This window comes from Palaemon carinicauda, chromosome 30 (genome assembly GCF_036898095.1).
Source record: "Palaemon carinicauda isolate YSFRI2023 chromosome 30, ASM3689809v2, whole genome shotgun sequence".
NCBI lineage: Eukaryota > Metazoa > Arthropoda > Malacostraca > Decapoda > Palaemonidae > Palaemon > Palaemon carinicauda.
The window spans coordinates 65,505,807-65,524,092 of NC_090754.1; the positions used below are offsets into that span (position 1 = coordinate 65,505,807).

Below are 18,286 nucleotides of genomic sequence, written 5' to 3' on the forward strand. Positions count from 1 at the left end.
GTAGAATCATTTAAGTATTTAGGAACTATAATCTCAAATACAGGGTCTTTAGAATTAGTTAATTGAAAGATTGAAAAAAGTAAATCAGGCAATGGTTAGGTTAAGTAAAATTTGGAAATCAAATTGCCAGAAATTACATATAAAAATCATACTATACTGTATCAGTTTAGTGAGATCAGTGTTACTGTATGGACATGAGTCGTGGTATGACAAAGAAAATCTCCAATAGACTTAGTGGATTTGAGAACAAAGCCCTCAGAAGGATATTGAAAGTTAAATGGCAGGACATGATTAAAAATAAAACATGTATAAAAGAGAGACTACTTGAGTGCCATATGTGGACGAAATCATGAGGGGTAGGTGGAGATGGTTTGGGCACGCTCTTCACACACTCCCGAGAGATTATTTCACCAAACGTTCAGCTGGGCTCCACTTGACACTAGAAGAATTGGAAGACCCAGGCCTATGTGGCTGAGAACTATGAAGTGCGAAGTAGATGATGAATGGAGAAGTATTGAATTAAAAGCTTAAGATAAAGATGACTGGCGAAATCTGACCGGGGCCCTATGTGTCAATAGGCGTAGATGATGATGACGACGATTTTGGTTTCCTTAATCACTTAAGTTTCTTGATCCTCAAACAGAATAGACCTTGCATGTAAAGACTTAAGATTTGAAAAACAATGATTGTTCTTGAACCCCCAAGCGACAGTGAAGTAATATAAATCATACCTCTCCAGATGTAAAATTGGAGTGATCAAGTAAGGGGAAGCTTTGTTGACAAACCTTTCCCTCATTGCAGGGTTTCAGCTTGTTGACTGATGACAATTGAGGGTAAGGAGTATATTTGTATACAGTATGTCCAGGGCAGCTACTTATTCAAAAGTAGCAATATTGTTCCTCCCCTTTCAAAGCCCCTTCAACAGAGCACCTTTGAAGGAATTATAATGTGAATATAAAACAAAATGTATAATAAATATTGACCCCAACATGGTTTTACAAATCCCCCAAACTCCTCCCATCAAAATAAAACCAAACAATACCTTTTTAAATAAAAAGAAATTATTCGGAAATTACCTCACTTTCATTCTCTTTTTAGCGAAGAAAATGGGAACTTAGTGTACTAACAAAAACACTGCAGAAACTGCAGATTTTAATATACCAAGTGAAACAAAAAAATGAAATGTGAAAATCACAAATTTTAAGTAATTTGTATTTTTCCTAACAGTACTTACCTCAAACTACTTTCTTAGGAGTATCTGAGATCTCCCTATCCGACCAAGAATTTTGCGTAGTTCCCCCCATCTCCGTTTCCCTTGTTGGGTCGCCCCGTGGTGAGTGGATACTCGCCCTGAGGCGACCCTGGGTCAGCTCAAGAGAGTGTGCTGCTAGGTCTGACTCGCCAGTAAGCATACGTGAGAATACCATTCGAACTCCTGTAAGGCACCCGGGGCAGGATGGGCGGACAAAAACCCAAAAGTAGTTCGAGGTAAGTATTGTTAGGAAAAATACAAATTACTTAGAATTTGTGATTTGTTCCAACACGGAGTACTTGCCTCGAACTGTTTCTTAAGAGAATTACACTTTAGGAGGCGGGGGTGGACTTGCAGGCCGGATGACCCGCCATACCGGTACGTGATACGGGACCTAGATAGGAGGCTAGGTCCAGGGAAGGAGAGTCGGGGAAAGCACGCAAAAGTCTACTTGATTGAAGTCACCTTTATGCATAATCCGGACATGAAGTCACCTTTATGCATAATCCGGACATGGTCTTCTACAACATCCAACTCTCACATGGGAGGAGGGAAAAGAAGGGGACAACAAGGGTAGCAAGGAAAAGGGGGGGCAGTAAGGCGGAAACTTGTGTCGCTTGCAATTACTCCCCTCGGTCTACCCCAGGGCTTTAGCCTTAAACTTGCTGAAGGGCGGAAAGACTGGTCCGATGGGACTTCCTCGTAGAGTCTTTCAGGTAGTGGACCATAAAGGTGGACTGCCTGGACCATGTGCCCGCCCTCATGATTTGACCTACTGCCAAGTTCTTGTCAAATTCCCAGGAGGTGGTAAGCCCCCTAATGTCATGGGGTCGTGTCTTGCCAGGGTTGCCGACCCCTCACTGTCATAAACCCTTTCATGACTTGTCGAAGGCAGAAGGAGACCGTGTACTTAGACACTGCTTTCTACACTGGGCCTGAGGAAACAAACCGACTTTTGATGCCCACCCAAAGTCTGGCTGGCCTGTTAAGGTACCTCCTGATAGTACTCACTGGGCACAGGAACAAGTCTTCCAGGTTGTCTGCGGGAGGGATCGCCGGGATTGAGAATCCTTCAAACCTTGGGTCTACGATGGCTGGGTTCTGTGTTTTGGCCATAAAACCAGGCAGAAACTTTAAGGCCAGGTCCTTCCACCCTTTCGAATGTGAGGCCTCGAATGACCAGTCGTGGAACTCATTCACACTCTTGGCTGAGGCTAAAACTAGCAAGAACACTGCCTTGGGGGTGAGGTCTTTATCCAGGATAACTTTGAGAGGTTCGAAGGGTGGCCTAGACAAAACCTTGAGAACCTTAGCCACGTCCCACTACTGGACCCAAGAGGCGCGGGGGGAACAAGATTGCTCGACACTCCTGATGAGCATGGAAAACTGACGAGAGGCCCCCTGGTCAATGCCTCTGAGTAGAAATACTTGTCCCAGTGCTGCACGGACCCCCTTGATGGCCGGAATGGAAACCCCTAGGTAGTCCCTTAGGTAGACCAGGAAGTCTGCAATCCTGTGGATCGATGCATCCAGGGGCCTCAGGTTCTGAGCCGCATACCACTTCGCAAATGTGGCCCACTTGGCCTGGTAAACCATGAACGAGGATTTCCTAAGATAACCGGTCATCCTCAAGGCTGTCCTCTTTGAGTATCCTTCCTTCCTTAGTAGACGCCCGATAAACTCCACGCGTGTAGCTGAAGGCACTGGGGGTTCTCGAGAAAATTTTTGGAAGTGGGGCTGGTGTAGCAGATCTTCTCTTATCGGCAGAGGCCAAGGAGGAAGGATAGCCAGGTCTTGTAGGTCCGCAAACCACTCCCTCTCCGGCCACCAGGCCGCTACCAAGGTCAACCTTGTATCTCTTGACTACCTGATCCTGTTGAGAACCCTGAAGAGAGGAAAGGCATATACGTCGAATACGTCCCACAAGTGTTGGAAGACATCTTCTAACCCTGCTGCTGGGTCTGGGAACGGGGAACAGAACATGGGGAGCTGTATGTTGAGCCGTGGCAAAAAGGTCTATCACCCGTGAGCTCCACCTCTGGAGGACCTTCTGGGCCACCTGTGGGTGTAGGGACCACTCTGACCCACTACTTGCCCTGTCCTGCCGAGGCCGTCGGCTAGAAAGTTCCTTTTTCCCGGAATGAACCTGGCTGTGAGGCTGATGTGTTCCTTTTCGGCCCATTCCAGTATTTGAGACGTGAGGTTGCACAACTCCCTTGATCTCAATCCTCCTTGCTTCTTTATGTATGCCACTACGCACCTGAGTGCTACAGTGTTTCCCCCAGGGACGATGGGCGGACCTTGTGAGGGCCTTCTGGCCTGCTAGTAGCTCGAGCATGTTCATGTGAAGAATCATCTCCTCCGGAGACCACTTCCTCTCTGCTGTTTCCCTGAGCAGATGGGCTCCCCACCCCTCCTTTGATGCATCTGTGAAGAGCAACACCTCTGGAGGAACGGACGTGAATGGTACTCCCTTAAGGTTGTTCGCCCTGTCGGATCACCAGGGGAGCATGTTCCTGGAGTCCTGAGACATCCTGACTAGTTCTTGAGGAGGGGCTCCCGGTGCCCAACGGTCCTTCAGGTTCTATTGGACTGGTCTCAGCTTGAGTCTCCCCTGAGGAACCAACTTCTCCAATGAGATCAGGTGGCCCACAAGCCTCTGCCAGTCCTCTGCTCTCATTAGTGCACCTGTCAGGAATGGTCGAATAACCTGCTCCAGGTTGCTCAGCCTCTCTTGAGAGGGGAACGCCCTTCCTAATTGGGAGGCCAGGACCATCCCTAGGTACGTTATCCTGATGGTGGGGACTAACTGGGGCTTTTCCAAGTTGGTGGTGATCCCCAGTTCCCTGAAGAACTGCAATAGCTTGGCTCCTTGCTCCTTTAAGACTGTCTCTGAGGCTGAAAGCAGCAACCAGTCATCTAGGTACCGAATCAGCCTGATGCCCTGATTGTGGGCCCAGGATGATGCTATGGTGACCACCCTTGTGAACACTTGAGGAACCGTTGACAGTCCGAAGCAGAGAGTCCTGAACTGCAGAGACTGGGATCCCCACTTCACTCTGAGGAACATCCTGCTGGAGGGGTGCACGGGGATCTGAAAAAGTCCTTGATGATCCAAGGGCATCATGAAATCCCCTTCCCTCAAGGCTGCCAGCACTCCTTGAGCCGGCCTATTTTGCCTAATGGAGGACTGGGCTCCTGCGAGAGGGTTGCGGGGATTGCTGCCAGGAATTGGAGGGGGCCTCCTGTCTAGCTGGTGCCGTAGGTGGGTCGGCCACATCCGCTGACGGTCTCCTATGGGGAGGACGTCTTGCTACTGACTGCCTGGGATCCACTGAGTCCTTAATTTTGCCCACTCTCTCCATAGTTTCCGCTACTGCCTGCAGGGGGAACACGGTCTCACCCCATACCGGTGCATTCCTCCGAAACTTTGTTTCTCGTTTGGGAAGTTTACCGGAGATCCTGTTAAGGACCTTGTCCCTCCTCTTTAACACTCAGTTTGCCGTCTGGGTCAGGGACTGGAAGGTAAGGGACTTCATCGCATTCCCTCCCGAACGAATGAGTTCTTGTAGAAGGGCCTGATTCTCTGGTACAGACAGGTCGTGAGATAGCTTGGAACCGTGTCAGGGAGTACGCCCACTAGTCCAGCCAGGAGGTCACATTGACTAAGTCTCGCGAGGTGTCTTCCATCATGGAGGCCACTGCTTGAGAGAAAACCACTGAAACCTAAGACTTTCTTCTGGGTGCTCAGTCCCGGTAGGAGCTTGAAGGACCCTTGGGCTCTTAGGGAGTTCTCATGTCCCCTCAACGTATTTATCGACGTGCTCCATGCCTAGTGCCACGTCCCACGCTAGCGCTAGGGCCAAGGATGGTTTCTGCCAGCCGGGGGTTATCCACCAACCTCCCCAAACCTGAAATCCAAGCCTGCTCTGATGACGATTTAGGCTCGTCTAATCTGTGGTGGTGGCGGACCAGAGCTCAGACTTTTCTATAGAAGGACACTTCGCCGAGGGAACACTCACCCGTGTCTAAAAAGCCCCCTACCACTTGATCCTCCGTGTTGGCTACATCCTCGAGCCCAGATGGATCCGTGGGGGCGGCTGTATCCCTCACTTCTGGCTGGTCCGATGGAGCGGCTTCCTCCATCACGGATGGAACCGCTCGGACGGAGGTAGCCATCACGGGTCTACCCCCTCCCGGGGAAATCCGTGGGGTGTAAGTACCCTGATATGCCAGCGGCTGGCGTGGCAACGGGTATGGATGCCATGCTGCCGGGCCGAGCCAGCGGTTGCCTCCGCTGGACGGATGGTGCCGGTGACTTGCCGGGCAAAGGCAAGGTAAAGATTACGTGTGCCAACGTCTGCATCCGACGGGCGGACGGAGCCGAAGAGACACTGGGCAAAGGAGCGGGGGCGGCTCCCGCGGCCACTGAGGCAGGCACTGGAGCGGCAAGAGCTCTGTTCAACCTGCCAAGGGGGGGAAAGCCACTTTGTCTCCGTCACGGATGGAGCCATCATGGGTCTACCTCCTCCCGGGGAAATCCGTGGGGTGTAGGTACCCTGATATGTCAGCGGCTGCCTCCGATGCTTGGATGGGGCTAGCCGGGACAATGGAGCGGCTGGCTCCATCACGAATGGAGCGATCGGGACGGAGGTAGCCGTCATGGGTCTATCCCCTCCCGGGGAAATGTGGGGTGTAAGTACCGATATGTCAGCGGCTGCCACCGATGCTTGGATGGGGCTAGCCGGGACAACAGAGCGGCTGGCTCCATCACGGATAGAGCCACCGGGACAGAGGTAGCCGTCATGGGTCTACCTCCTCCCGGGGAAATCCGTGGGGTGTGAGTACCCTGGTATACCAGCCATTGACCACAAAGCTTGAATGGGGCTGTCGTGGCACAGGGTATGGATGCCATGCTGGCGGGTCGAGCCAGCAGCTACCTCCGCTGGACGGATGGAGCCGGTGACTTGCCTAGCAACGGCAAGGTAAAGTTCATATGTGTCAACGGCTGCATCCGACGAGCGACGGAACCGACGAGACACTGGGCAAGGGCGCGGGGGCGGCTCCAGCGGCCACCAAGGCAGGCACTGGAGCGGTAAGAGCCCTGTTCGACCCGCTAGGGGGGAAAGCCACTTTAGCCCATTTCCTCTTCTTGCTTTTCTTCCTCGAGACCATTGCCTTCTTCCTGGAAGGGCCTATGTAAGAGCTGGAATTCCTTCTTTTAGACCTCGTCCACTTCCTTCTCGTCTCTCGGGCGTCGGTATCTTCCGACGAAGACGAGTCGTAGGACGAAGATGTATCTGAGGAGGGAGATGAGGAAGAGGAGCTCACTGAATCTTCTGAACCTTCTGTCAACAATGTAGGGTCCTGTAGTTGTGCAACCGGCGTGACGGGCTGCATGAAGTCCGACGGGAGCGTGAATGAGGGTGCCGGGGGCGTGCGTACAACCTTCCGAGAAGCGAACCAGCCCGAGAATTCCTCCTGACGCATGGGTGATATGAAGGTCGTCCTCGGTGCCGTCCATACAAAGGAGTCGGGGTCTGAAGATCCTGTGGGCTGCCTCTCCTTCTCCATAACACCCCTGGGCGTCGCTGAACCTGAAAGACACTGCCATGATGGAGGGGAAGGAGCCGTTCCTGACTTCCCCCCACACCGGGTCTTCATTCGAGACAGGTCTTGTGGGAACCAGAACCTCGTCTACAGCACACACTCCCGGCCCACGTAGGCACAAAACACCCTAAATCATCAACATCAGACTCATGGGGAACGGCAACGGGCCGTTTCCCCTTAACAGACTTACCTCGTCCCCTACTCTGGGTAGGGGAAGGAGAACCTCTCTCCGACGGAGCTGAAGGAGACGTCAAAGGCTTACCGGTCTTAGGCCCGGGACAGTGACGCTGGGATTCCATAAGGAAAGCACTGAAACACCAAACCACACCAGTAACACAGTGAAAGAATGTGAATGGTAAGGCACAAAGGGAACACGTGGTAACACAAAGGCGGGTTGGACGGGATGTTAGAGAGCGACGAGATGTTATCTATGCCGCGACCAGATGCTTACTGGCGAGTCAGACCTAGCAGCACACTCTCGTGAGCTGACCCGGAGTCGCCTCAGGGCGAGTATCCATCCACCACGGGGCGACGCAACTAGGGAAACGGAGATAGGGGGAACTACGCAAAATTCTTGGTCGGATAGGGAGGAGATCCCAGATACTCCTAAGAAAGTAGTTCGAAGTAAGTACTCTGTGTTGGAACTAATTACCATTAAAGGATGTGGTAAGGTTTAAGGTTCAAGATTGGCTTGATGAGCCATAATACTCATAAATACCGATGGCTCCAACACTGCTTTTGAAAACTCGACATACTACATTATCTACTAAGGATTATCAAATGTGGAGTTGACTTAAGGCATAAAAGAATAAACAGTCAACTGAAACATTAACCTGACATCACACTGAATTTTCTAACAATAGAAACTATAGATAACTTTAAAGTTAACGGAATTAAGTAAAACATAATGAAAAGTATAAAGTGGGATCAATGATATCTTATGAAGATGACCAAATTGTTAAAAAGATCTCATTAGAGTAATTGAAAATACCATAAAACTTAGGATGTGCATACTGTGTATCAGCTGATCACACAAAGTTAAATTCTCAAGAACCAAATCTTATCAAACTACGCTAGAAGCAATGTGCACATAACATACATACAGTAGTGCAGAGCCAAAAATAATTCTAGACAAAAGAAATGTCTACAAGTGAAGCTCAACTAGAAATGGAAGCAAGAGGGTTTAATGGGCCCGTAAAACACCATTGTGCACAACTATAAACCCATAAAACGTTAACAAAATAGTTAAGTCAAGAGAACTAACCAGATGAAACAAACAAACCACATTCAAGACAACGAGTTTACAAGATGGTCAGAAGAAGTAGCAAAGTTAATATAAACCTCTCCATAATAGCATTAGACTCAAACTTATGTGATATGGTATCACAAACGGAAATAAAAGAAATTGACCAAAACTCATAAAAGAAATTGTAAGCAAACCAAAATACAGTAATAAGAAAAGACCACTACAAAGAACACCCTTAAAAACAAGAAATAAAAAACTATTGAACAACTGAATAGCAAAACTGATACATAAGAGACCAGTTAATACCAGAAAGCTAAAAAAACTATTCCCTTTATCATCATAAATGAGAAACCAAACAATGGAAGTCAACTCCTAAGACACAAACATAAATATATCATTGATCCATATTTATAGGAAAAAAAAAGAAAAGAAAAAAAAATGATAATAGCAGATGTAAGACTATACTATATATGGTTTATGGAAGTCAACAACAAAAGCAACAATATAAGAAAATAGCTTGATAAAGTAAGGAATTACAATTTACAAATAACAAAATGAAGAATTACAAAATTGTGAAAATTATGTGGCATGAATTAACCATCTACCATTTTATAAAGAATAGCATATAAATGACAATAATAGTTATAGAAAAAATCAAAATGAGACAGTCCAACCAAAAATAGTAATTGAATTGTTGAATTAAAAAATAACCACACAAAATTAAACAGCAAATATAGAACTTTTATTACGATATGAAGAAAAACATGAACTTTTATAATAAAAAATTTACCACTCCCATTATACAGTACATTCAACCTTTACCTAATTCCACAGAACATGAACGGTCTTCAGTCTATATTACACTTACAGTTGATCCTCAATGAATATTATTGACAAGCAATATATCTAACAGGTAATTGGTCAATTCATGTAAATATTTCCCTTCACACACAAGTACTAAAGGAAACAAAGCAACCAAAAAGTTAGTCAGAAACTGCAACAGCCATGGCCAAATCGCATGTAGGTAATATTCAATATTTACAAACAGAATAATATAGTAGCTTAATCTAGCCCATTGACATAAGTGACTACCATACATAGAAATGTTAACTAAATAAGAGGTTAGACACCAAGAAAGAAATGTAGCAAGTATATAATTTGCAAGGCTAAAATGTGGTCGTCACTCGAGAAACGGCAGCCACCACGAGATGAACAAATAGCAGTTATATACAATAGAGGATCAAAATAAACAAAATAGAATTATATTTTGCTGGGTAAATGTCGAGTTGTGTCCTCCAACACGTCAATTTGTTAGTCTTATTCCTACTATTATAGTATCCATCAACTTATACCTTATGTGCTTGACAAATGCTAAACAAATATAGAAGATATGATAATCTAGCCTTTATTATCTTCCAATTTAAAGAGAAATTTCATGATGAAAGGTCTGGCACACCAAACGGTTGTTTCCTTTCGGCTTGCAACTATCTAGAAAACAAATCAAGGAAAATTATACTCGTTCTAATACAATAATATTTACTTATGAAAACAGATCAGATGGCACATTGCTACAATGTGACCTACTTATGTTAAAATATTTAATGGTCTCTTGGGTATAAGGAGAAATCAAGTGTTGAGTGTGGATTACTTGGACTGTATCAATTATCCCTCTTCAAATATGTCATGGCTAGAGACTGTAATGTACAAAATTTAAAAGGAAACGGGACCAAATTATACAGTGGGATGACCTTGTTTCTGTGATCCTAGAAAGGTAGAGGATGCATTGAATCATCATTGACGACATAAACTTTATTGAGCCTTGGTTGCTGATGGTTCTTCAGAGTCCACTAACAGTAATAATACCATCAGTAATTTTTTTTACAATTTCATTACAAGATACATCAAGCATCCTTCACCAAAACAAAGAAATTTTTCTCTTAATGAAGGACATCATCCTCGAATGCAGAAGCAGCAAGACTCAACTCCGGCTGATCTCGTCACAAGGCAAAGAACAACTAAATCCCTATTGCTGTTATTCATTCTTAAAAGGACTTGCCATTACATATATATATGTATATATGTACATAGAAATTTCGTGAAAATTTTCTCAATATCAGTAAGAAAAAATAATAAATGTTATAATAAATCTGCTATTAAATGAACAGCTGAAACAACTGCAATTTCTAATATTCATTCCTACCTTCCCAGACTGACCACACTCTTATTTTCCTTGACCAAATGTCAATACAGATAATTTTCATGTTAAAAAGAAAACTTAAGTCAGAAATAGACGTATCTAATTGGAAATTCATTTTCCTTGTACTGCACATGCAAACTGCTTAACTTTTCACAGTAAGCAACAGAAAAGTTCTGACAACTTTACAGCATAAAAAAATTTCAGCTCCTCACAAAATAAAAAATAAAAAAAAATATTGGAAGTTTAATGTATATTGCACTTATAGAAATCAAAACAGAAATTCATGGGAATCAATTACCGTACACAGATAACCTAATTTCTAGTTCCTTCTGTATAAAATAGATCAAATGCCCTAAAAAAAGGAAGTTGATAAAAGAATGTTTGCCACATCTATGCTTTCAAAATAAGTATCAAAGAACATGTATTCTCCTGGCTTTACATCTATTGCTTCTAATCTTAAAATACCAATGAGAAACACTTACAAATTTACCTGTATGTCTATATTAAGGAGTGCTATGATTGTGGCAATGAACAGCTCAGATCACGTGTAGGTTTAATATTTATAGCCTTACTTAATCCACACCAAAACACTGAGAGAATGCAAAGGTGCGGAACCTGCCAGCTAACACGATCTGTACCTAAACACTCGTCATTTTTCTCCACCTTAACCCAGATATGCCTCGAAGACCGAAATTCACGAACACGACTTGACTACCATGGATTAATTCTCATGACGATAAAATGTTAACTATTTACTCTTATGGACGCAAGCAAGCCATATAGAATAGCAAAGAGAAACTCCCCATCAAGACAGTCTGTGAACCTCCGAGGAGGGGTTCCCATCGGTGACGATTATATTAATGCTTTTTATACTTTTAATATATATATATGTATATATATATCTGAATATATAAACTATATCAAGTCTTCTCAAGAATTTTGGTCCAATACAATTCAACATGAACAGCATTCATAAGTCACACCTACAATCAAGACGATACACATCAATGTTACAGGTCAGTTATTATTGATATATTTACAAGTTCATTTGTCTCAACCTCCCCTCCATACGACAGTCGTCAGTTGCAAAGAATCACGGGAACCACCGTTTGCTCATCCATAAACCTGAAGTAGGAGGTGGAGGCAAGGCTAAGCTAGTTACTGCTTCCTATTACAGTATAACCAAAGGGTCTCTATCCACAAATGTGCAAGTCATAATCGTGCAGTGACAGTAGCAAAATATTAATATGAAAAATATACAATATCAATTTGCTTTTGCACAAAATGTGAAAGCAGCCGCATGATCATAACTTTTCTCGTACATTTTGACAAATCAACATAAAAAAAGAATGGAAAGAAAAATAATATTAACAAAATTCATTAAGTTATTTCTCATTCATAATGCTACAATAATTTTAATTCATATACTATACAATTGGGTGGATGTAATCTGATGGTTCGAGTTCATTGAGCACAAAAACTTTTTTTCAGAAAAATCTTAAACTCGGATGACACTTCTAAAATGAAGGGATGTAGAACATAATGGAGAGAATTAGGACTTGGGGAAGGATTTGATATTCAAGTTACACTAACTATGAAAACTAATATACTCAATTCATTTACCAGTCAGATTTCATACTCAAGTACTCGTTCAATATTTGTACACACACGTCCATACAGTGTTCTTCTTCTATCACTCGCATCCACAAGAAAAAGTCTTGCAGGAGATTAAAGACTGAGAGAAAAAAATTGTGGACATCATAGGCATATTGATAAAAACAAATAATATGAGAGGTAGGGGTTAATATCTATGAAATAGGGAAAATAACTCATCCAAACAGTATAAAAGATCCAAGCCAATATACCCTGAAATAATGATGAGGCAGGACTCCTTATATTCAACGTAAATTTTTTGGTTAATACTAAAACAATTATGCAATGACATAACAATTAAATACACAGACCAAACCATTTTGCATCATTTTCTCACATCAAAACTGGTCAGGTTCCAAAGCCTATTGTCACTTATGCACAGAGAAATAAAATTAAGGAAAATCAATAAAAAATCCTTCATCAAAATAAATTCACTAATTATGGATAAAACTAAAAGTAAACGGCACAGGATTATGAAAGGAAAAGGATTGGTCTAATTTTTGTGGGTGGCGAGTCACAATCGAGCAGCTGTGATCACGTCTCCTAACAAAATAGTAAGAGTTGTTTCTCATCGCCTATCCTCTGATTAAGAAGGATACATTTCTTATCCTATCTCAGTCTCTGAAACAATAATGAAAAAAATAAAAAAGAAATGCAATATTTCGAACTCCTGCTAATCTATTTCCGAGCTGATCGTCGAGCAGACTTAGGAGTTGCGTTAATTGGTGTGCTTTTTGGGGTTGAATCTACGGCAGGGGTTTTGCTGACTGGCTTTCTTACAGCCTTTGCACTGCTGATGTTACTGCCTACTTTTGGTGTAGCTTTCTTGGGGTTAAGTTTAGGCGTGCCTGGAGGGGCTGCCTTTGAATTCGGAGCTGTAGTTTTCGGAGCAGCGGGAGTGCTCTTCAGCGTTGGTTTCCGCACTGATCTGGGAGCTGATAATGCAGCAAAAGAAAAATAAAGTTTATTAATACACATACCACAAAATAGCAAACCATAATAAATTATGTATATACTTGAAAAAATCTTTGTTATGATTATTTATTACTTATCATGCATTTACAGTACTGAACTAATGAACAAACCTCAAGATAGTACCAACTAATATATAAGACTTGAACAAACAAGATAGTACCAACTAATATATAAGACTAAGTTCATAAATAAAAAAAAGGAAAATAAAACTATTAAACTACTGATCAATCCTAGGAAAACAAGAAAAGTTAAAATATAACAATTAAATAAATAAAATGTCCAATGCAATCTTACTGAGTTCAACACTTGAGAAGAAAGAAACATCAAAATAATACTGGTCTCTTAGCCTTGCCTTCAACACTTTGACAAAGCCATTTTAATATGTGTTGCATCTACATTGTATACAGTATAAATGCATGCATGCTTAACCTCTACAGAACTAAAGGAATTTTTTCCGAATCAATAACAATTCCATGTCACTAGCATGCATTCATAATTATTATGGCAAATAAGGTCCGTACAGTAATTAGAATATTTAGAAAAGACTGTATAGGTAAAAAAAAAATCAGCTTTCTTAATTGTTTTCATGAAAATATTAATATGAAGCCAAGGGTTTACGTATACTAAACATGTCAACCAAGTGATCACCTAACACTACATAAAGAGTACAGTGCACTTCAAGCATTCATTTCAACAAATGATGCTGTGAATGTACTATCTTCACTCTTCAATTAACAGTCAAGGTCCTCAAATGGAAATATCCTCCTATTCCATAAAAGAAAAATACAAACAAAATGTGTAAAGCTAATGTGCAATAAAACATGTAATAGATTTTCATTAGAAACTTGAATGATTACTTACGAAGAAATCATGTCAAATATGTTATGAGAGCTTTCAAGTTACACTCTGGAGGTGATGAAGGTGTTTGTGCAAAATATTTTCATGGTTATGTAATACAGTGCAGTAGTATTATTAATCCTGCCATAGTTCATGAATTATATGGCTTGTTCTAAGGAATTTTTTCCCTAAATGCCAGGAGAATGAAAATAAAATTGAAAACATTCAAACTGTTAGGTCAGAAGTTGACATTCAAGGATAGATTAAAGATACGCGGGTAGGTTCATGACCAAGGTCAAAACGAAGATACTTTAGGGTAGTCAATAGCAATGTTGCACTAAGCACTAGCCACATACAAAGCTTTGTGCAAAAGAGAAGAAAAAATCTAGAACATATAAAACAATATCCAAAAATAATTCAAATAAATTGATTCTTTTGTATGGTTTTGACCCTCACACAAAAAAGCTACTGAAAACCCACGCCTTCACAAGTGCATGCAATCCTTCACTTTAAAATCAGTGTGCTTCAGCATACTAGAAATCGCTTGAAAAAAAAAAAAAAAAAAAAAAAAAAAAAAAAAAAAAAAAAAAAAAAAAAAAAAAAAAAAAAATCCAATGTCCACATCAATCATACAATAATTCTGTAATATAATTATACCTAAACAATTCCAGATGCAAATCCACCACCATGCAAGACCAAGAGACCCATTTCCATGCAAATACATAACAGTACTAATTTTGTAATCAAATTAAAAGGGAAAGTAGTTAGTAAAAATAAAAAAACTAAAGCATCTACGGCTGCCACTTCTGCAAAACAACGCAATTATGGTACTGAAAGTTCCCCAGACAAGAATGGGGAAATCATAGCCATAATAAAACTGAAATAATTTTGTCTCAGTTTTACAGTCAATATTAGAAAAAAACAACCATATGAACAACTTCAGAAAAGTGAAATACTTAAAATACATAACCGATGACATAAATACAAAATTTTTTTAAGCAATGGGACAATTCAGCCTCCAACTTTGTATGAAAAAAAAAATGAATAATTACTTATGCATAGAGACAATATAAAAGCACATCTAGGCATGGAAAATAGGATTCCTTTGTAAGTTTAATCATGCTGAGCCATGAGAAATGTTTTCTTAACGGCATGTACACAGTTGAAGTTAGAAGAGTTTGAAGAAATTTTCATCGACTACATGTTAAAGTTAAAAAAATCTTTCAAGTTAATAAGAGAAACTTTTGAGCCGAGAAAAAACCTGTTAGGCAAAAAATAATCTGAACATATTGCAATAATTATGCAACTGTATTTCAAGATAACAAACAATACATTATAAGTACAAAACAGCAGGAAGAGGGATGCACCAATGAAGCCGATTAAAAGGAAATAATGAAAACAATGTAAAATTATTTGGCATTATTAACATAGGCAATGGCACTGGTACTTGACTAGTTGCAACTAGAATCACAGACAACGAACAAAAATTTACACAGAAAAAAGGTACGCAATCAAAAAATATGCCCCACCTAATTATTTCTTGTCCGTTGATGCCCTGAAATGCGGAGACAAGAGCTTTTAAGGAAAATAAATCATTTAAAAAGGACCTCATAAGTTCAGCAGTTATCAAGTACATGAAAAGGCTAACCAACCATTTTATTCCATCTCCATTCTTGAAATATACTGAAATTACATTTAATTATATACATATAATCTATTAAGAATATATAAATACAACTATAATTACATACACACAAAGCAAATGCCATGGGAAAATAAAAGGTAGATTAGTATTGAGCACTTTCAGAGAATAAGAGATATGCGTGAATCCATGTGGAAACATTTAGCACCAATATCTGTCCTTCTATCTTCATATAGTATTTGCTCATATAAAATCACGTGCCCATGATATTCTTTACACAAACACACACAAAGGAACATACTGTATGTAGTATATTCATACAGTAAAGCACACAGATATCTTTTCCAACATTAATCCTTTTTCCTGTGACATTATATCAAATTACAGAACTAAAATAGTCATTCCCACCTTCATCGTTTAACGATTGAATCGAGGGTGATCATGTAAAGTAATACTTCCAAAACATTGTCCATTTCTACCATCTACACAACAGGTTTACCATTTGAGTGTCCAACTACTTACATAAATTGTGGATATCAAAGCCATTCTTCTCAATACATTCCACACCATCCTTTTGAAGCCTTCCTCTCCTACCATTAATGAATTACAGTATGCACACTTTTCCCTACCCTATGGTCATTCCATTCTTTACAAATCCTATACCAACTCAAAATAATCTCACCCATCCCTTAACCCCGAATAAGCTTTTTACCTCATTTGTATATCTCCATATTCCTCGCCTCATCCCTCTCTCTCTCTCTCTAGGTTTGATAGGATTCAAGAATAAGTTAGATAAGATCATAAAAACTATCTAAATGTTTAAACTAATTCGCTCTACCCAAGAGCTAATGATCTCCGCGGATGGAGTAGAAAGTCTTTGAGACATCCACAATCCTCTCTCTCTCTCTGCACTATGCAAACAGTTTGCCTCCAAAACTTCACCTTTTCTTCTTTCATCTGCATTATAAATACTAGACTTTGAAGGAGCGCTGAATCAACAATCCCTTCCACAGATAATCTTTTGTACACATTGTGCTAGCTTGGCTCTCATATCCCGTGACTTACCTTGCCCTACAGTCTTTACACATTGTCTCAACTCCCCCTTCCACACAAAAACCACTAACTTCACTCTCTATTAACCCTTTTACCCCCGGGGTATTTGGAAATTTCCCACCCTTCACCCCCAGGGGGTTATTTTTTTCCAAGCACATTTTGCAGTATATTTTATTTAAATTGCTCTAACACCCTTAATTTTTGTCATAGAGAGGTCAGGTTGGTGTCATTCTCTTGGAAAATGCCTGAATTTTCTCAAAAAATTATCAAAAAATATGAAAAACTAATTTTTATAGCATTTTTTTGCAAGGACGTACCGGTACGTCCATGGGGGTAAAGGGATGGCTTTTGTGAAACGTACCAGTACGTCCTTTGGGGGTAAAAGGGTTAAAATCCTACAATTTCCACCTTCCCTGGTATACCAAGTAATGATATATACTATAATACTTATCACAACATTTAGATTTAAACAACAGAACAATAACTCCTTCCCTTCATTCACTTGGTACTTTTTTCACTGCCAAACATACCTTCTAAACCCTGGTTAGCCACTTGATCACACCATTGCTACTAGACAGCAACATTACATTTAATCCCATGAAACTGAGGCTTCTTCATTTTAACAGACTTGATTTTTTTTCCCACATACTCAACGGACACCTATCTCTCTACTCCAAAAAAAAAACAAACACTTTTACCAGGATTAAATCACTAAAAACTACATGTGAAAAGGACAAGAAATTCACAATACCTAATGGCATAGGTATCTTTGGTTACCAAGCATGAAATTTTTAATTATCAAAGGACAATAATAGTTTTCATTAAAATTCCCATTCCGCATATTATATTATTTACCCTAATATAAATACGATACCATAACGTAAAAAATTTTGTATTGGATGTTGAAATGATGGCTTAATTTTCTCGAAAGAATACTGTACACTTTATCAAAAATTTAACACTTCCAAACTATTTCACGAGGTTAACGGTTGTATTCAAAACGAAGCCTGGAAATTCCAGCATCCAAGTGTTCAACGAGAAACTATTGCAGCATAATCAACATTTGGAGAATGACCTAAGACCAACAGACGATGAAATCATGGTCTTCACAAGGATGACAACACTGCAAGTCTCGATGGTTAGTTTGAGACCGTAAACAAACGCCTATGCAAAGAATTATTATTATTATTATTATTACTAGCCAAGCTACAACCCTAGTTGGAAAAGCAAGATGCTATAAGCTCAAGGGCTCCAACAGGGAAAAATAGCCCAGTGAGGAAAGGAAATAAGGAAATAAATAAATGATGAGGAGAAATTAAAAATATATCATTCTTAAAACAGTAACAACGTCAAAACAGATATGTCCTATATAAACTATTAACAACGTCAAAAACAGATATGTCATATATAAACAATAAAAAGCCTCATGTCAGCCTGATCAACATAAAAACATTTGCTCCAACTTTGAAGTTTTGACGTTCTACTGATTCAACTACCCGATTAGGAAGATCATTCCACAACCTGGTAACAGCTCGAATAATGCTACAAAAAGTTCCTAGTAGAAAAAGACCATCCCCAAAATAGTTTCTGCAGAAGACAAAACTGCAAAATGACAGAAAACCAAAATCTTTATCAATGATCATTACCACAACAACATAAATGCAATACAGTTATACCCGGGGTAGTGAAAGTCACCGAAGACAAAGACAAAATAGGTTTCAGTGTGGCCACCTCAATCAATGAACTCTGGATCCTAATATCATATACAGCAATGTAAATTCATCAACCAGGCTCCAAAACTCGCAACAAATAGGCTTTAGC

General features: G+C 40.7%; 1 protein-coding gene across 7 annotated transcripts in view; it reads right to left on the reverse strand.

The window, feature by feature from the left end:
• Positions 1 to 9,902: 9,902 nt before the first annotated feature.
• LOC137623224 (uncharacterized) overlaps positions 9,903 to 18,286 on the reverse strand; it is a 60,043-nt gene continuing 51,659 nt past the window's right edge. For 4 of the 7 annotated variants that reach the window (XM_068353947.1, XM_068353946.1, XM_068353948.1 and 1 more), the window contains exon 8: positions 9,903 to 12,893. In XM_068353947.1, coding sequence (XP_068210048.1) covers positions 12,637 to 12,893 — 257 coding nt within the window. In that variant the 3' untranslated portion in view covers positions 9,903 to 12,636. Of the gene's footprint in view, positions 12,894 to 15,299; positions 15,326 to 18,286 lie in introns of all 7 variants that reach the window. The other 3 variants (XM_068353950.1, XR_011040570.1, XR_011040569.1) reach the window with 3 other exon arrangements.